This window comes from Fusarium poae (assembly GCF_019609905.1).
Source record: "Fusarium poae strain DAOMC 252244 chromosome Unknown contig_4, whole genome shotgun sequence".
In the NCBI taxonomy this organism is placed as follows: Eukaryota; Fungi; Ascomycota; class Sordariomycetes; order Hypocreales; family Nectriaceae; genus Fusarium; species Fusarium poae.
The window spans coordinates 224237-244157 of NW_025408662.1; the positions used below are offsets into that span (position 1 = coordinate 224237).

Sequence of the window (19921 nt, forward strand, 5' to 3'; positions counted from 1 at the left end):
TCCATACCACGAAATCCACATATGGATCTATAATGTGGATCCATATCCATTCCATTCTATTCCACGTAGGCTTCAGCATTTCCATATACACGCCACAGAATCCCTTCCACATGTTCCACATGTGGAAACTGTGGCAAGGAATGGAAATATAGCTAAGGTTTGAAAATACCTGGATTTCCTTATGAAATAGCGCATACCCTAAGTACTTTCCATTGGCAATAACGCAACAGCAACAATTTTCCACTCCGTTTTACCCGTAAACAAAGTTCAAACAAGTCTATTCTAGGAGGGTTTACTATTCCTGATGCCCTTACTACCCCAAATCGAAATGGCCACCCTTCATCCTACCAAGTCAACCACACCCGTTCCATAACGTAAAGAAGAAGACAATCAACCACTCTTTCAGCTCTACAAAGACTGGAACATGGCGGAGAGAGACGGCCAAGTGCGTCAATAGGTATATCAATTCGCCATGAAGGTATTGGAGTGTTAGCCGTGGCGGCCCTACTACACGGGTCAATGATGCTATCTAAGCTCATCCGTATTCTCAGCTCGCTCAGGCAACAATAAGATAACACGTCACATGCACTGTATCAAGCTTAAGGCAAATCTACCCAGAAGTGTTACAGGAGTCTAAATTCGGCCTTAGACAGTGGGTTATAGTTTCTCTCAAGAGGGTGAAAGGTGAAATAGAGTTAACAAAACATAAGCTAATAAGATATAGAGAATTTCATTTTTTACCGAAAATGGGAGTAGGAGAGCTTCTTCTAGCACCGAGCCAGCCAGTAGGATGATCTGACTATCCAACAATCTCATAATGTTGTATCACAAAGACACATCGCCACGTGGGTGGTTCCCCGTATACAATCTGCAATCCAGCCAACCAAACCGCTTTTATGGATCCATTCCAGTTAGGTGCAAGAGGGAATGCTAGATATACATATCATCTCATCCCATCTCACTATCGTAAACCTACTTGCGGTAAGTGGTCCAAGCAGTATGCATACGGATCTTCTGACCGGCAGTAAACTCCTCATAGCAAACACTATAATACGTATTAGTAGTTAAATCTATTATATTCTTGGAAGTAACTTACTCATCAGAGTAGTCCATAAAGTTATGGATAGGGTCATCGCCAGCCTGGAAAGGGCAGCTGTCCCTTCGAGCAGGACATCCATTTGTTGCGCTAGCCTGGGCAGGGGTATCGCTAACGAGGTCTCCGTCCCTACAACCATCTTCGAATGTATGGAAGAGGTTAAACCAATGACCAACCTCATGGATAGCAGTTCCACCATGGTTAAAACGAGTTAACGATCCTCCGGGGACAGTCTCGGCGACGACGACGCAACCGTCAATAATAAAGGTATCAGAACCAGTTGAGATATTAGGCTCAGGGAAAGGGCAGTTTCAAGAGCATACCGGCCCTTAACCTTAACTGCATCAGTGAAGTACAAATTCAGAGTCTTGTAATCACCCTGACGAAGCTGTCGCTTCATAGCAACCTCTTCATTTCCGTCAGCCCAGTCAGAGTTAGTGGTAAAAGTGGTATTAGTGAGGTTAAAGGTGATATTATGGGGACGATAAGCATCATTCAAGGCTTTAAACTAAGCTTGAAGCTTGTCCCTAGAGATATACTTTGAGGGGGCCGAGGATATAACATGGAAGTAGGTGTCGATGGTGATGGAAGATGTAGCGACTCTGGAGATGGACTCTATCTTCTTGAGGTTCTGAGCGTTCTGGACTTGCTCGGGGGTAGGCTCTGTGGCACAGCGAGGAGGAATGGCACGTCCTGCGAGGCCTGCGAGTGCGTTACCGAAGAAGAGAGCGAGAGCAAGCTTGGAAACCATAGTTGTGGTGATAAGATGAGACAAGACAGATAATCTGGTGATGATAATGCCTATAGTTGGGCCACTATTACTCCATATTTATACTTCTATGTTATTCTTCTCAAGAACGATATAGACCGAGCATGATCTATTTGTCTTACTATAAAATAGCGGTCATTTATACAAATACCATATTGAAATATTAGTGGAATTGAAGCTAATGCTGCCTTGGCGAGTCAGTTGGATGAATGACGCTAAAAGATGTGGAAATATGCAAAGCAAGGGAGAAATAAAATTAGAGAGCCTGCGTTATGGGTTGAGTCCAGCTGAGCAAGTATATAATAGGTATACAAAGCAAAGAGAAAGGAGTTTTTTTAAGACTTGGGGAAAGACTTAAACTAATTGGAAGTATTTTTATAGTAGTATATTATATTTTATAGCTGCTTATAAGATAAACTGTAAGTTTTTAATATCTAAGTATTGTGCTGTAGGGTAGCTCTTAGATTTTATCTCGGTGTTGATACCAAATCACACTATGAGAGCGATTTAGTACGTTGTGGGAGCATGATTTTATTATTAGGCTGCGTTGGCTGTTGCGCCTTACGGGCACAACAGCTGACTCAGCCGGGTAAATCGGCTAAACTACGGATCAGGCATATCAATTAGCCGATCAATCCATATCCCGATGCCTTCATGCATCAGGTGTAGTGTGTATATATAGTCTAACCCGAACTCCAATATATCTATATTATAATATCCTAATACGGCAGCGAATTAAGTCCTTAACCCTGCCTCCACCTAAGCACTATACTAAAGATAACTATAGTATTTATTATCTTTTATCTATGTATTAGTTTGTTATGCTTAACTATAGCCTAATGAACCCCTATAGTTATTCCTGCCCTTGAAACCTTATCCAAGAGCTACCTGTTATGACCCCAGCGCGTTCCCTTCCACCAACCATTGTATGCACCACTAAACCAATCAGTGGCAGGACCCCGACTCACAGCTTCTCAACTGTGAGCCCGTTCATATATATATACATTTATTTAGCACTAGATAGAACACTTAGCTCACCAGCTATCAACAAGAGTTCTTTATCTGAATACGCCTAACCCGCTCTATTCACTCTTAAGAGACGTGACACTTCGCTCTGCTCAGTATCTGCGCCCTACGTCTCTGCAAACATAAACCAGTACGGACTAGTTTACCAGTTTAAAACCCCAACCGTCACATTGAAGCGCTTCTTGTAGTTTATGCCCGGTAAACCACGTCGAGTGGGGCACACCGCGATGAGATCCACACTTGACCAATCTCAGCGCGCTGTCCTCTCCAATTCCACTGTAGCTCCGCGAACCCTGAAAGCGTGCACAGACAACCACTCAACAGCATGCACGGGCCAGATTTGTTGTATTTCGTCGAATTACCACCACGACTGCGTACAGTAAGAGTGGGCTCATGGAATAACATTATAAGAGCTGAAAAATATATGATAGCTGAAAGCTGAAAGTTCTATGTGACTTGAGGGGTTAGATGATTGTCACCGCTATAATAGTGCCGATCTTTTCTGCTTTGAGGGGCATTTTTCCTGACCAAAATGGATGACGCATATTTTTCTGAGTCAACATCGTATACATAACGTAAGCTGAAAAATAGCCTTTGTAGGATGACAACAATATGCCGTGTCATATATAGCAGGCACTATTAGGAGGGGTATAGGTAAGTTAACTTATTAGTTAAACCAATAGGTGACTAGATTTAGCTTATTAATACTGACCACTGATCGATAGCTAGGTAATATATTTTTAGCATGAGGGTGTATGTACTACGGTCCACTTGCACTCAATGGGATGGAGGACATTCCAGTCCTTAAAATGCTCCAACAGATATTCCATTCCTACCAGCACCCCAGCTGCTGGGTATCTTGCCAATAAGATTGAACGGGATAAGCACAGACTTTCGAAGATGGTTCGCTGGCTATGACACCCGGGCTGGCGACGGAGTGCTAATCGGCGCGACTGGTGCTTGCCCTAGCGGGCAAGAAAATGAGCTGTAACTGCCATAACAGCATGCCTATTAGGCGATATCCACAGGTCGAACCCCAGGTGTATTTTAGTAAGGGCATCTGAGAGCTCCTGCTTGATCTCATCTTTCTTAGACTTATACGTATCATCCAGCAAACGGCCTATCAATTGCCGTCTCCATGGTATCTAGTCAGATAGGTAAGGGTCAAGCTGCCAAGCAACCTACTGAAAGAATATATCGCTGAGGAAGGAAAAGGGAACATTGGTGTTAATCAGAAGTCCCAGGCTCAATTCTCGGATCGTCTTGACTCTGGTGCGCGGCACATTACTGCACTGCAAGCGTCGTCGCACAGGCGACAGGCCCAGTAAGGACTCAGCAGACTGTCGTTAGTTTCACAGACTGTCGTTAGTTTCAATCTCAGTAAGAAAAAGTCCATGGCGCCTGATCCAGCTCTTCTAACCCTTTGAGCCCTTCCGGGATAAGGACTCTTCCAAAACATATCGTTTGTTCCTCTACACTGCTTGCGGAAGATCTGCAACTGTAGGGTGGTCCGGCAATGCCGATTGCGTTGTCAGCTCGAATTGACTCGCCAAATTCCTTGGTGGTTAGAGAAAAGAAAAGGCAGAGGGTGGAGGCGAAGAAAGCATCATGTCACCAATGGAGGGCTTGATGGATGACTTTGATTGGCTGGGGTTACTCACCAGCCAGGTTCTGGGTAAGCTGTGAAAGCGCGGTCGACGGTTTGGCAGTATGGAGGCTAGATGGCATGTTATATATCAAATCTATTAAATGTTATTTTAAATTGAGGATCTCATATTTGTTTGACTGAAATAAAATTTTGGCATATTTGTTTGATTTGTTTGGCAATTTGTTGGATTGGATTGGGGGCTGCGCTGCCGACGGATCACCGGGAAATCCCTTAACTTGGTTAGACTAACTAGATCAGATGCTGAAATAGTGGGGATGCTGGCGTGAGTTTCATGAGTTAACTCAAATTCCCAGGTATGTTAGAGTCTCAAAATATAACCGTCTAGTTGTGGCTTCTTATCCCCCCCGCTCTCCCTCCATTGACTGCCCTTTCTCAAAGCTAAACCCAAAGCTTTATTCTACCATTACCCTTGCCTGTACTCATGAGTCTCTAACCTTCATTTCCCTCAAATTTACCTATTCTGGGTGCTGCGGCATTGTAAAAGATTCTTTACGGGTCTCCCCGAACTTCATCATGGCTGCTGTTCTTCCATCAGAAGAAAACAGTTATTTTGCCACGTCTGGCCTGCGACGCTCACATTCTCATTTCAACTTCATCTCTTCGGCTCCGCCATATTTCCCCTCTTCTCACCTGAGCGAGCATTACCAGCCTGCTTCTAAGTCTTCTGCCGAACTCAACTCACCATCTACTTCCTCGTCTCCCCATACCGCCCATGCCGACTTGGTCGGCCTCTCTTATTCATCTACTCCTACTACTAACCTCTCTATTACCTATGACTACGATGCTATTGGTCTTGTTGAATTACCCGAAGGTAACTTCACGTTTCTATCCTTTGCGCAGGAGAAGCTCTGCGTTCACCCAGAGATCCGTCCTGATACGCACTACGATGACAACCTAGAGCTACCCCCAAGCCCCCGAGAAGGCAACTCTTATGCTGTCTCTCTTGCAGAACACGAGAGCTCTGAGGAGGTCTCTCATGAAACATCAGGACCCGAAACACCGGAGCACGGAAAATCCCAATACGCAGAGGACGACACTGCAGTCTCAAGTAGGCCGTCGCGCCAAGTCGATTACCTGTCCAATGAATGGAGAGAGGAAGATATCTGGTCCTCATGGAAATACGTTGTAACACGGAGGGGAGAGCTTCCCAACAGCGCTCGATTGGAAAATGCTTCTTGGAGGGCATGGATCAAGGCCAAGAACAACCTCAAGACCACCCCCCCCGAATCCATCAATTGGTTTGCCTCCCTATAGTGCTCCCTTTATCTCCATTTAAATACTTATATCTACAAGGCTCAAAGACTGTGATGTCACCTGGCTCTACGGCCCTCTGCAGCCAGGACCAAAGAACCTCCACCCTACCTACACGGAGCCCTTGAGCATGTCGCTGTCAAATACCGACCCACTCCTCAACCCCAACAAGAAATCCATTCTGAAGAAGAGAAGAATATCTGAAGTTATGTTTCAGCGATCGCTGTTCACGGCCTCATTATTAAAGCAAGCCACCACAGCTGTGAAGGCCCAGGAGACCCAAGGAATCCTCCGACTTTACCTCGGTCGTTCGTCAACAGACTGCTTCGCCTACCCATTTGCATCATGTCGATTGAGTGAAGAAAGAAAGAGCGTCGCTCCTTCGGTAGAGTTATCTACAATTGTTTCCCCCAGCTCTGAGCGAAAGCACGTTCATTTCAATTAGCAAGTTAAGCAGTGCATAGCTGTTGAAGCGAAGGATAATGAAGACATGATCAATGACCACTACAGTTTTGATAGTGACTTATATCACGGGGTTATGATAAGGCGGGTCGGGGCAAAGAAGAGGCCCATATCCCGACGCAAGACTTTGAAGCCAGAGCTAGCAACTGAAGGAAAAACACTTGCGATGCTGCCTTCCACTACCCTTAAATACCGCGAAGACACTCCTGAGTCGCAAGAGACTGCTATGAAGCATGCCTAAAGTTTACTCATCCCCCCTTCCTATCCACAAGAGACCCCACGACCTGTCAGGCAGTCAGGCAGGTTCTTTTTCGTAGAGGAAGAGATAATAGCCTCGATAAAGTCTTGTTAAACCCCCCCCCCCCCCAAAATGAGGATACCAATGGCGATCCGAGTAGGTTCCCCTCATCGGGCAACCTTTGTGAGGAGCCTATAGGGATGCGACACACTCCGTCCGGTATGTTTATGCTTTATGAGGAAAACGGAATAAAATACAGGGATGGCATATTTGGCCACGTTATTGATACGGTCAACACTGCTCGCGATATAGCCCACGTTATCTGGAACATTGGCTGGAGGAAGTAATAATCATACAGGCTTTCTACTTTCATTTAGCGATGCAGTTGACATTTGAACAAGTCGCAAGCTTGTGACTTATATTATTGAATAGTGGTGAAAATGAGACCGGCTAACCGGATGACCGAACTACCGGTCAGCGCTCATCCTGGATAGGGACAGGCGGTGGTTCAGACGTGGAGTTTTACGTCAAGGGATTCGTTGACGGTAAACCCCCATCACGCGGCCATGAGGACTATACATGCACCAAACGAGCAGTTCGTCCAGCACCTTGTGGCTGCAATACCGGATGCTCTGACATCCCCCCTCATCAGCTTGTTAGTAGCCATACATAGTAGGTTCGCGCTGTCAAACCCTCAGGCTGGGGGTGGAGGGGATACATAAATACGCGGCCGATAATCGGACCTTATTCACTTGTAGTAGACAGTGAAAAAAGATAGGCTAACCACGTGTAAACGATACTGTTGGCCGGAAGATTTGTGCTGCTGCTTAGCGATATGCATAAGATAAGATAGTCCAGGCAGTTATTGCCTGAAAACAAAGGCCCAGGTTTTACTATAAATCCGTTTAGCGACTGACGGAATATAAAATAGTTCTTTATTAAAACACCGGAGACTTGTTGTGCCAAAATCTCTTACCTCTCCTTATTGGAGTGGTAGTAAGCGTCAGTTAAGCGACAGCTTGCATTGAAACCGGTCAACTAGTTTAGTGCATAGAAGCATGGCCCTCCCTGTATGTAAACCGAAAGACGGGGAACAGTATCGGCTTACCTTGCCCATCGATGAAGGCTCTTGCCACCTGGGGGGTAGAGACGCCGACGACTAAATATCGCACAAATACAAACCGCTTCCGACACTCGGAAGTAGATCAAGAAGGAATTCTTTTGGGGTCTTGTATACAGGATATTCCAACGACGTGGACAGTAGAGTGCGTATTACGGACCAGCTCGGCGGATACTCATGTTCAGCCGATGCGGCAACCTATCCTTGATACACTACTGCCCCGACATGTTGAGTGGCAGCGACAGCGCTTGGTGGATTAAAGCCGGGGGGTTCCGTCACGATGAACGCAAGCTCGTCCAGCAACAGCACATTCCTGGCTTCTGCTGTATTCTCACCAGGAGCGTCGAGTGCAGAGAGGGAGGGAGACTTGCGGATTAAGAAGCTGCATCAGGCTCCGTATACTCCCCGTCATGTTAAGGTCGGCGTCATCGTGGCCCGGCAGGCCCAGCAGACCCAGCTGGCCTAGCGAAAAGCTGTAGCCCCTGAATAGCGTGACGCTGAAGAGTGATCGATCGCGCACGTTCGGTTTGTCTTCGTCGAACCCGCGATCCCCCTCCCCCCGCTTCCCCATACAGTCAGATGATTGCGCCGAACTGATATACATCATCCAGCAGTACGAGTACCGGCATAAAGCAATACGAATTATCCGTCGACGAATGTCATCCGGCAACTCGACCAACCGCTAGTCGCAACTGTAATGCTCGATTATCATTATCTCACGATGACCGACCGACCCCGCAACGATCGACCACCGGTAACCAATGCTTCCAAAGACGTCAGGGCTGCGGCAATCGACATTATCACCGACACTCTTGCAACCCCCGATATGACCGATACCGCGTTCATGACCGCGATAACTATAATAGCCAGGACAGCAGTGCTCGGCAGACGTCGTCGAGTAATGCTGTCCGAAAGCCGCATCGTACAAGGGAAAGTGTCTATATCGCCGCAAAGAACTGGAAACGAATGTATATTTAGAGAAAACGTGCGGGATCGTGTAGCCCTGGGACATAACTACAACGGCTCTGAGCTGACCCTATCGTTAACCGTACAGGTCTGAAGAAGTCCGGACCCTTAGCATCGGCAAGGGACATCGGCATCGTACTGGATGGGTCGTGACGAAGTACGTCGAAATTCGAGCCTTCTAACCTATATAGCAGCAAGTATAAGGGATAGTAGCTTCCCAATCTGTGCCCTGTCGTGTGAGCATGGGAGCCCCAACGCAAAGAAACTGCATCCCGTGAAGACTGAACGCTGTTACAGCTGTGCCGACAGATTTCGCGTTGCAAAACAAGCTACGCTGACACTTACTATTGTTTTCTTATGTACTTTACTGGAATAAATCCAGGTCCAAGCCTTCCAATTATCTCTATCTTCAACCAAATATCCATACGGATTAAATCTCAATGTATCAAAAATAAGTTTCTCTCAATAACTTACTTTCCCACCAAGAACATCCGCTGTGACTGACAGGGCAATAACCAAACTCTATAATGAGGGTTATATAGAAGAAGCTTCCGAGCTGTATGCACCGTAGCTGTTTCTTCCTCCTGCAACCATCGATCCACCAAAATCGTGCCGATACCAACATACTCCATACAGTCAGTCAACCGTGGTCCCTCCTTTGATCCATAGCACTAATCGTGTCGCAGATGTGGTACATCTACCCCTGATCTGCCCGGCCAGATTACGTACGCCGCCGGAGCCTGTCGATGGGAACCGACATCTTTTATGACCGCAATAATGCCGTCAGGTTAGCCGCCTTCGGTTGCCGAATTCTTCTGCTTCTGTTGGAGGAAGAAGAGTCTGACAAGGAAGCAGAGTCTGAGAGAGGTTATCTCTACAAGGAGCTAGAGGCCCTGACGAGTTTGCAAGAGAAGCTTGTATTGAACAAGCCAAGGAGCAAGGAAGAGGAAGATTTCCTCGACGCGGGGTACATCGGATTTTGGCCAATCTGCCTATCGAGGCAGGTTACTCATGTCATAGATGTCCTCAACCGAAGGGTCGAGGTCATCGATATGAGACCGTGACATGCTGGTCGTGGCCTAAGACCAGGAGTGCACGCTGACAGGTGCCGTGTGCGGAGGTGACTGGGGAATAGGGACGGGGAACCGAAGGTCAATGGGTTCTGTCGGGGTGATTTGTAACGTTAAATTGAAGCAGGGCCGAATCCAAAGGATTCGTGCAATTGATCCGGATCACGTGCGGACCCGTCATCTCAATCTGCCCTACCCTAGAGAGTAATAAGTTGTTATTAACTGTGTTATCAACTGGTTACGCTGACACTCACGGTTGGGATGCAAAGTGGCGACTAAGCGAGTCCTGTAGGGATGGATGGGTGTCTCTTTATAGTGTAATCTTTTAGGTTAATGAAGAGGAAGTGTTTAACAACTAACCTGTTAAAAGATAAAAGGCTTTTATATTAATCATTATGAATGTTACTTTATGACTTTTAGCACATACTCCTAGTCTAGACCGGACCTTTATTAGAATTCAGGTTCAGAGACTGTATTCATCGTTGCATTGATTTAATATGTACATCTTGGGATTTACTCCATGGAAAACTCTAAAACTGGAGTCCTATAAGCACTCCCAGCTGCTCCAAGGCCTTGGGATTCGATTACGATGGATTTTCATCACCAAGCTACCCTTGACGGGAGAACGCTTAACAGCATGCAAATGGCTTACCACAAGAGATCCAACCGGACAGATGATCGATATCCACTTTCAAATTCTGGCAAGCACTGATGTCATACCTAGCTGGGACTCAACCACTGTCTTGCTGTATGCAGCATTATGACCACATGTCGATAGACATACTGAACAGGTGGACCGAGCAAGTAAGTACTGGGATAGCTTCTATAGGCAGGTCAATTAGGTTAAGAAGCCATCTGCTACTCGACTTACTTGCAATGCCGCCTACGATAAGATATTGCAATAAAACAGCCGACACACAAACTCAACTTCAAGTTCATCGGACCCTAGGAGATACTATGATAAACCGGAGGCGATAACTAAGAAACTGGACTCGCCATTGAAAACCAGGATCCACGCAATGTTTCCTATTTCCTTACTCGAACTAGCAGCCGACATGATCCAAGTCGAGATCGGCAATGAACCAGAAGAAATCAATAGACGAGAAGCCAATAAAGTCAAGGAGATTAAGGATAAATAGAGAAGAACTGCCCAGTATAATAAAACGGAAATACATCGGGGCCGCCAGAACGCCGAGGCAGTACCTGTCGACTGCCAGAAGAACTTCCAGTCAACAGGCTTTTTAAGTAAGGGACCTTATTGGCGTTCTAGAGAGCATCCCAGTTAACTGGCTTTTTAAGTAAGGGATCTCATTGGTGTTCTGGAGAAGAACCCAGTCAACTGGCTTTTCAAGCAAGAGACCTCATTGGTTATTCTAGAAAAGAACCCAGTCAACTCGCTTTTTAAGCAAGAGACCTTATTAGTTGTTCTGGAGGAGAACCCAGTCAACTCGCTTCTCAAGTCAGAGACCTTATTAGTGTTCTAGAGAACAACCCGGTTAACTCGCTTCTCAAGTCAGAGACCTTATTGGTGTTCTAGAGAGCATCCCAGTTAACTGGCTTTTTAAGTAAGGGATCTTATTGGCGTTCTGGAGAGCATCCCAGTCAACTGGCTTTTCAAGTAAGGGACCTTATTGGCGTTCTGGAGAGCATCCCAGTTAACTGGCTTCTTGAGTAAGATACCTTATTGGCGTTAAAAGAGCGCCGCTTAGTTACCCTATAGGGCTTAAGGGCTATACCTTAAAGAGCGGGGAGATCGTTTTGCGACTTGACAGCCTGTCTCTGCGCAAGCGTAATATGTAAACCCCCACTATTTCCACTAATAGGTACCTAGGCAGTTATTTACTCTGCACGAGTTGGATGTATTTGACTTGTATCGATTCTACGGCAGGCATCCTTGGCCAAAACAGGTCTGCATGGATTTACCAAGTTTATTTAGAATGGTTAAGGATATTGTAATGCAGACTGGGGAGCAGACCTAGACGCAATAGGATCGACTATGGGATATATATATTTTATCTTGGAAGTGGTGTGGTTGGCTGAGGTTCAAAACGTTAAAATACATTCGCACTATCAACATGTGAAGCTGAACTTATGGCTTAGACACATGCAGCAAAGGAAGCAATGTGGCTACGGAAACTGTTACAAGATTTAGTCGTTAAAATCCGAAGAACGGACCGATCTAACTTTGACTATTGTTTTCGGAGACAACCAAGTAGCTATCGCACTCACGAAGAATCCATAACATCAAGGAAGAACAAAGCACACAGCCATCAGAGAACACTACTGCAGAGAGCTTGCTGAAGCAGGGGACGTCAAATTCACATGCATACCGACACACGAACTAGTGGCCGATGGGCTGACAGGAGGACCATCAGTCTTGAAGTTCGAAGAGTTCAGACAAGCCCTACGAGTCGTGACTGACCCAGGAATGTGAGGTTGGAACCAGTGGGAGCAGACTGACGAAGAAAACTGCTGGGACAGTATAGGGACCGCTTTTCCCAAGCTATTTTTTACCCACAACGGTGTTATTACGCTCATTTGGGCTTTTTATTCTGTACTGAGAGTAGTGTGAGATGGAAGGAGATAGGACTTGAAGCTGTATGACCTTGGATCGAGTGGGACCACCGATCACGTTGCCGCATCTGCTGACAAATTTCTACGTGATGGCAAGGCTGGCTAGCCTCGTCTCAACGAGCGGCCACAACATGATAAGTCAGCAATTCAATGGCGGTACCTAAGCAGTGGCAGTAATTATAGGGCCGATGACCCTACATCAGTACTCACGTGATTAGTGGGTTCAGCACAGCTCCTTCTGCGCCGTGCCGCGCCGTACCAATTTATCCAACACAACAACCTTCGTGGTCGGGCACACGTAGCTATTCCATCTTCAGAGCCGAACAGAAGCGTCATTACGCCGTTGCCACTTGCATTTCTCCTTCTTTTATACACAGCCGCAAGCATCTACACGCGCGAATCTCTACCTTACCTACAGCGGCCATCCCCGAATTGGCGCATCGTGCTGTGCCCATTACGTCATCGCCACATCGAACCTTCAGTGGGATCAAACCACCTGCCTACGCGTCACACATCAACAATCACCTACTTCAGTCATCTATCGCGTCAAACAATCGCATACGTTCTTCCAGTATGCATTATTATCTCCTGACTATTCCTGCGGAGATCAGGGACATCATCTAGAAGCTGGCGCTCCCTCCGCGGATACACCTATGCAGGTACTCCAACAGCCGAGCCCAGCTCCCTGGTCACTACATCGTGATCAGGGGAGTCGCCGGTTATATTCCGCATATGCTCTGGTCTCAGAGCATACGCAGAAACCAGGTTCAAGAGGCTACCTCTGCGACACCACAAGTCCGCCAACCCGTTCGACCGATCAACGCTGCCGTATACCTACTATGATCCAAGAGAAGACATGGTGGTGGTAGAGACAGCTGCAGTCAGTCCCTGGACCTTTGCCGACTTCTCGGTCATTCAACACTTTGGCCATGTCATTTTCAATATGCAGAAGTTGTCATACGATAAACTTCCCGTCACCATCAACATCACCAGCAACCCTAACAATCGACCCGTGATGGTGTACTTGTTGGTCCCTACCATGCAGTACCCACCTGCCGGTCATACCCACCTACCGGTCAGCGAAAAAAGAAATTCCCCATACAAAATGTCCAACTTCGCTTGCACAGTGCTTGGCCAAAATTGAAGTTATTTACATGGAACATATTGTGTCTTACTGAGAGTTTCATGTTGTTTCATATTGGCATGTTCATTTGTATTTTACACAAGCAGTTTGGTCGCATGGCACTAATGTAAAATTTCTCGAAATGTCTCCTTCATCACCCAGCCTCCCCGAAATTTCATCAAACTTTTATCTGTAGCAGCTTCCTTTAATCGCCTTGAAAATGCCTCAACAGTCTTATAAGAGAATGATGTCATTGAAGCTATACTGGATGTTACAGATAATCACCTCTCGCAGCACCAGGCCGCCCAGAAGCATGGAATGCCCCAAACCACTCTGTCTGACCGATTAAGAGGCCTACCGTCAGAGTCCGAGGTCACCCAACCTGCCCAGCTGTTATACAAATCCCAAGAGGCTAGATTAGTTACATGGATACTTCGACAAGAGGCCTTGGGCTATGCTCCTTCCCACAGTCAAGTTCGCGCCACCGTAGCTGCCCTGTTGAGACAGCAGGGCCGGGAAAGGCCTATCGGTGTACACTGGCTAGCCAGGTTTATTAAACGCCATCCAGAGATCGATACGAAGGTAGGAAAACGCCAGGAAGCTGCAAGGTTCAATTCTTTTACCCCAATGGCTGTCAATTGGTACTTTGATATCCGGGAGAGAGAATATGGCTGGATCAAGCCTGAGAACACGGTTAATGTTGACGAGGGCGGTATCATGGCTGGATTTGGTGAGTACTGACCACTTCTGATACAAGACTTACCAACAAACTGCAAATCTAGGTTTGGATTCCTTGGTAATTGGCAGTAGCGATCCCAGGAGGAAGGCCTTCCTCAAAGGCTCGCAGTCCCGCACTTGGACTAGTTTTATCGAAGCCGTCACTGCAGATGGCCGTCTTCTAAAGCCGGGAATTATCTTCAAGGGCAAAGAACTTCAGAAGCAGTGGTTTATTGATGAGTTTAACAAGATCGCCGACTGGTATTATATCACGTCCGATAACGGCTGGACAGACAACCATATCGCGGTCGAGTGGCTCAAAGAGGTTTATCTGCCCCAAACTCAGCCAGCAGATGAGTCAGATGCAAGGCTTATAATATTAGATGGCCATGGGAACCATGTATCTGTGGGTGTCTACCTGTTCTCGATCAGAAATACCGCTGACTGAAAATCCAGGATGAGTGGATGGCCACGTGTTTTTGAACAACGTATATTGCTGTTACCTGCCTGCACATTGCTCTCATGGCCTACAGCCACTGGATAATGGTGTTTTCAACGCATCCAAGGCTGCATATCGAAAAGAACTCCAAAAACTGGCAAGCCTGACGGATTCTGCGCCGGTGGACAAGGTCAACTTCATCAAGGTTTATGCCAAAGCCAGGGAAGTGGGTATGACGAAGAAAAACATCCTTTCGGGCTGGAGAGTGACTGGAAACTGGCCAATCTCACGACGGAAAGCGCTCATGCATCCTGAGATTCAGCCAGACAAGAAGGAAACGACGCCTGGATCAGACGGCCACAGAGACGGGCAAGTCGACTCTGATAATACGCCAAAGACCAGCCGTCACATCAGAGACCTGGGGAAGAACAAGAGCCCCTCTACCAGAAGGCGGTATTCTGTGATATCAAAGGGTTTGAAGCCCAAGAGTCCAAGATCGCCTCTTTGAGCACCAGAATAGCCAGCCTGGAGGAGGAAGTTGGCCGGTTGAGTAGAGGTAAGAAGAGAAAGGCGGTACCGAACCCCAATAAGAAATTTATGACGCTGGCAGAGGCTTTAGCGGCTGGTGACACAATTTCAGAGCCAAACGAAGCAATTGAAGGGGCGGGTGTTGTTGAGGATGTGATCGAGGTGGGAGGGATGGAAGAGGATGAGAGGTCATATTCAGGGAGGGAAGAATTAGGTGTCGTACGCACCCGCACAGGGCGTGAGGTTAAGAGACCTAGAGAATACTAAAATAGATCCAATTTTGATCTGAAATCCAGTGATTAACTTATTTTTACTATTTTTATTAATTTTTTCCCATGAGGTTACAAACGCGCATTATGTATGGGGGATTTTTTTTTTCGCTGACCGGTAGGTGGGTATGACCGGCAGGTGGGTACTGCATGGTAAGTGTTGCCTCAAAACCGCCGTGACTGCCTTTGCAAGTTGACAGGATGGAAGGACCAATCTCATTCCTTCTTCGTAAACACATGTTTGCAAGTCAATAGGCCCAAGCTTAACTCAATTAAAATGATAAAGATGAAGATAACGGATTTTCCAAGAATGCAACACGAAAGATGTCCCAGTTATCAAATCCAGAACCAAAGACAACAATCTCCAAACATTTCATTACCCAAACATTGAACAGGACTTCGCCGACCTTCACTGACCGATTTCAGTGATCCATTCCCTTCAGGATAGCATTATCCAGCGGAACACACCCAAGCCATTCTTTCTTGGAAATTAGTTTCACTCAACCCATCGGTTTTCGTGTCACTGACCTGCGTTCTTCCAGCTTTCCCCTTCAGAGATGCTTGGAAAGTTTCGTAGAGCGTGTGTTGTCGTGGTATTCCTCTGTGGTTTCGGAAATTGGTCGCTTTTTGTACCTGGCTTGCAGCCTGGAGATCACCTGATGGCGGAAATCCCTTTCAAAATCTTTATAATTATTCAAAGAATCCTCTAGCTTGTCTTCCAGATATTCAGCAAAAAGCGAAATGTACTGTGCAACAAGTTCTCTGGCCTTGTCGTCAGTTTGAGACTTTGAGTGGTATTCCTGTAAATCAAGTCAATCAATTTAGCAAGTGTGCTGAATTTGTCGCTTTCATGATCGAATTGGCGAAGTAGAAAGAACATTGTCCACAAGCAGGTATCTTCCAGTGGGTTTTCAGGCATCTGCATGTGTTGTGCGAAGATGTACAAATTGGCATGACCGATGAGGCATGCTTCACGACAAGCCGGTCTCGCGTTCGTATTCGGATATTCCACTTTGTAGGCACCCTCGGGTCTCTTTTGATAGAACTCCCAGAACGGGTCACACTTGGTCGTGGTATAGGGGCAACTGAGATTGATCCCATCACGTCGGTAATCCCGCATCTGTGTGATGAACCCTTTAACAGAGTAAGGAAACAGAATTTTAGTGTTTACTGAAGGCTCTGGAGAAGGCAAACCTTCCTGAATTGTGTCGGAAGCTACAGACTCTGATTCGTCGTTCGTGTCTGCCAAACAGGTGCTGATCGTACCTTCCGGGAAGGTGCTGGGAGATACAGACTCCATCTCTTCGTTCGTGCCACTGGTTTCTGAAGTTGCATCCGGAAAGCTGTCATATTGGCCTGTATGAACGTACTGTAACCATCTTTCTACCATTTCCTTCTTGGTACCAGGTGGGAAGTGGTATTCACATTGCATGGGCTCTTGTTGGGGGTTGCTCATGGCGTCCTCCAATACCTTTGACATACGGGCGGCAAGACACGCCGATATATAGTATTTGTGCTTTCCATCAACAAACAATGTTATCGGCGGACTTTTGTATACGCTGGATAGGTATCACTTGTTAGTCTAATTCTATTTAATGTCGCATCAAGATGAAAACTTACTCAATGTTCGATCCGAAAGTAGAACTTTTAAGTCTGCTAGACATGATAATAGAACTGTTTCAGCAACTGAGTGACCGGCATATAATCTGTGAGGCGCTCTGATTGATGTAAGGAGGATATGTAAATGTAGCGTTCTGGTGCAGATTTTCTGTCAGTGAAGTGTGGACAGGCACCAACTTTAAGTACCTAGCATCCAACGCTTGCGCTCCCCTTTTCACTTAATGCCAATCACTTCCACGCGCTCCTTCCGGCTGTGCCACCTCGCATCCTCAGCCCCTGTTTCACCCATCATGATGTGACAGATCAGGTATTAATCTCGAGTGTGATTACATGTCGCATTCGGCCAGGGATGTACCCCGTAATTGTAAACAGTATTTCATTTGATACAACTTTATTTCTAAAGATATTCTATCCTGTTGGATGATCCGATCCAAATTCTACAAACCGCCAGCGACCAGCCAGCGACCAGGAGAGGTGGAGGGAGAGTGGGATATGTGAAAGACAGACATGTTTGTAGATCATGGCGCAAACCCCGAGCTGTTAGCCATGATCCTGCGTGCGCGCTATGTTACCATGTGACTAACTAAGGTTTATGAAATGCCACTATCTGGTGAGACCTAATCGTATTAACTTTAGAAGCAACACCCTTTGGCCTGGGATAGACTAGTTCTTCTTTCTAGATACACGAAGCCCTTTAGCGAAATTGCGAGCAACATAACTTAGCGGTAAGGCAGAGGCCGAGGTGTTTTCCTGAATGACTTGTCAGCACAACCGACGGCAAGTTGCCTGTTACAGGGATACACATCCATATTCATGCGCCCGCTAGTACCGTCTCTCAATATCATATCCTCGTAGCCAAGATGCAGGGTATACCTCTTTTTCCGCCTTGATTCATCGATAGCCGACTCCGATCCAACCTATGAGAGTTACCAGCCATGACGCGTAGCCTATCCGAGATACTGCCTTGACGATTGGAGATTGCGGTGACACGAGCGGTATAACATCATGATGATAGCTTGTTTCTTTGCTTTCGAAGGCCGGCCGCCACCGGTCACTATTCGTCTGCCATAGCCAATTACATTCTTGCTGACCCTGTGGAAATGACTACGCCACCGTTGGCGTGCTGAGAAGCAGCATGGAGAAAGCCGACTAAGATCCCAGTGCTTACCCCTTTATCTCGGCCAAGCTGCTTAGTCGAAATTTAATCTTAAGTGGCAAATTCAAACTTAAGGCCAACTGCCTGCATCTCGGCTGTGGTAATAACCGTCTATTATTGCGTGTAGCAATTTGTATCAGAGAATTCGATGTAGACCAAGTTACTAACCACATGACGTTTTAGTGTGCAAAGTGGAGGTTGGTGGCGGGATATGTATGGTATATACGATTGTGAACTTCCTCATCCATCTCTTCTTGAATTTTCTCGACTTCCTGCCTGGTTCGGCCTTCATCAGATCATTTGATCTTGCTCAATTGGGAGGAGGGGGTGGAGATTGGTTTGAAAATATAGCCGGACAAAACGAAAGACTACCTATAATTACAGGGCATATCCTTGAACCCGGCCGTGACCTGAAATTAAGGAATTCTTTCACGAATCGAGATAATCGTGAATGTTTACAAAAGTGGTAGCATGCATAAATTAGGCTCGAAATTAGGAAATGATATGTGATACAGCAAAAGGAAAATAGGGGCCGAGGACGCCCAGTGGCACAGCCGGGAGGAGTACGTTGAGAGTAGTCGCGCGAACGACGACACAGAGTCTGTCACGACCGAATCATCCACCCAAGCTCAGTCTATATCCGAGGATGTTGCGGATTATCCAGATACTTCCTTGAGCTCCGCCATGTCTGAAATTTGTGAAGAAATCAACTCTTTGAAGGAGTCAGACGACAAGGAACGGGCCGACTTGACACTCCATCTGGCGAGGCTCCGGTACCTTAAAGGTTTAAACCAGGTTGGCTTCTTCGCCGATATCCGATGGTACCCGGAACATTATCCAACATCTTACTATCTCGATGGCCTTTCTAACTTGGCTGAATGTCTTTGTCTGGCAAATTATCTACAGTTCAAGGAGATGGTGATTACCATTAAGTACTAGGTACATTAAACAACTGCTCTGGCATTTTCTACCTAGACCAGAGGTTTTTAAAGAAGTTGTTAAAGCCGCTCATACCATATAAAGAAACGGAGGAGGGTGACGATACCAGGAAAATGTTTGCCGCTTACGTTGGATATCTTTGGGGCGATGAAGCAGCAGTTCTAACGCAGATATTTGAAGAGCACCCAGACTTCCACCGCGACATTCAGAGATTCCTAGAAATGGACTTCCATGCGACCAAAACACCTATTGCCGCGAGTACATTATGCAAGAGAGACTCAGAAGAGTCCTGGGAGCTAACCGGAGGAGGAAAAAGGAGAGGGTGGTACTAGAGGAGGCTTTTAAAAGTACGCACGTTACTGACAAGGGGATTCCAGTATTTATTAAGCAAAACTGATGCTAAATAGAGATAATTTAGGGCTAGCAATATTTAAAGTTAGGCAATCTAAATGGAAGAATCACATTAGAGTTTTAGCGAAAGGCAAAATTGCTAGTCCTTAATATCCTGCTGCTAGGTGTAGACAGCTGTACATTGCTTTTACTAGTGCCGTGACGTTTGTCATGCAATTGAATATTCAAATAGTTACAGACACTTGGCTAGGTCCTTGGGAACCAAACTCCTGCAAAGTTAATGTAAGTGGCTTTTGTCTGGATGGCGATAGACTGTCAGTCAAAATAGAGGAGCTTCGTCCAAAATCAAAGTAAAGTGTGAAAATAAATCCAAATCTCGAGGACCCGTTTCTCGTGATTCTCTCATGTTGCTCAAACCTTCTAGCCTAGTTAGGATGATTTGCAGCTGGGCTTCAGTTTCGGCCGAGCTCGAGACTCTGGGTGACGTTCAGTCATATGAAGTAGTGTCATATCAGGTAGTTCACAGACAACACATGCC

General features: G+C 46.3%; 5 protein-coding genes across 5 annotated transcripts; 3 read left to right on the top strand and 2 right to left on the bottom strand.

The window, feature by feature from the left end:
* Nucleotides 1-972: 972 nt before the first annotated feature.
* FPOAC1_013917 (uncharacterized protein) lies at nucleotides 973-1847 on the bottom strand (the record flags this gene model as incomplete). Its single annotated transcript, XM_044858257.1, has 4 exons — nucleotides 973-1045; nucleotides 1097-1389; nucleotides 1437-1604; nucleotides 1659-1847. 4 exons carry the CDS (start codon nucleotides 1845-1847, stop codon nucleotides 973-975), a joined length of 723 nt encoding a protein of 240 aa, XP_044700713.1.
* A 3226-nt stretch (nucleotides 1848-5073) lies between these two features.
* On the top strand, nucleotides 5074-6514 carry FPOAC1_013918 (uncharacterized protein; the record flags this gene model as incomplete). Its single annotated transcript, XM_044858258.1, has 3 exons — nucleotides 5074-5798; nucleotides 5854-6196; nucleotides 6257-6514. 3 exons carry the CDS (start codon nucleotides 5074-5076, stop codon nucleotides 6512-6514), a joined length of 1326 nt encoding a protein of 441 aa, XP_044700714.1.
* Nucleotides 6515-8352: 1838 nt separating this feature from the next.
* On the top strand, nucleotides 8353-9661 carry FPOAC1_013919 (uncharacterized protein; the record flags this gene model as incomplete). The annotated part of the gene is made up of 4 exons (XM_044858259.1): nucleotides 8353-8471; nucleotides 8686-8754; nucleotides 9284-9322; nucleotides 9385-9661. The coding sequence occupies 4 exons, from the start codon at nucleotides 8353-8355 to the stop codon at nucleotides 9659-9661; spliced, it is 504 nt and encodes a 167-aa protein (XP_044700715.1).
* A 6362-nt stretch (nucleotides 9662-16023) lies between these two features.
* Nucleotides 16024-16981, bottom strand: FPOAC1_013920 (uncharacterized protein; the record flags this gene model as incomplete). The annotated part of the gene is made up of 2 exons (XM_044858260.1): nucleotides 16024-16876; nucleotides 16938-16981. 2 exons carry the CDS (start codon nucleotides 16979-16981, stop codon nucleotides 16024-16026), a joined length of 897 nt encoding a protein of 298 aa, XP_044700716.1.
* Nucleotides 16982-18777: 1796 nt separating this feature from the next.
* Nucleotides 18778-19364, top strand: FPOAC1_013921 (uncharacterized protein; the record flags this gene model as incomplete). The annotated part of the gene is made up of 2 exons (XM_044858261.1): nucleotides 18778-19025; nucleotides 19076-19364. 2 exons carry the CDS (start codon nucleotides 18778-18780, stop codon nucleotides 19362-19364), a joined length of 537 nt encoding a protein of 178 aa, XP_044700717.1.
* Between the last annotated feature and the right edge of the window lie 557 nt (nucleotides 19365-19921).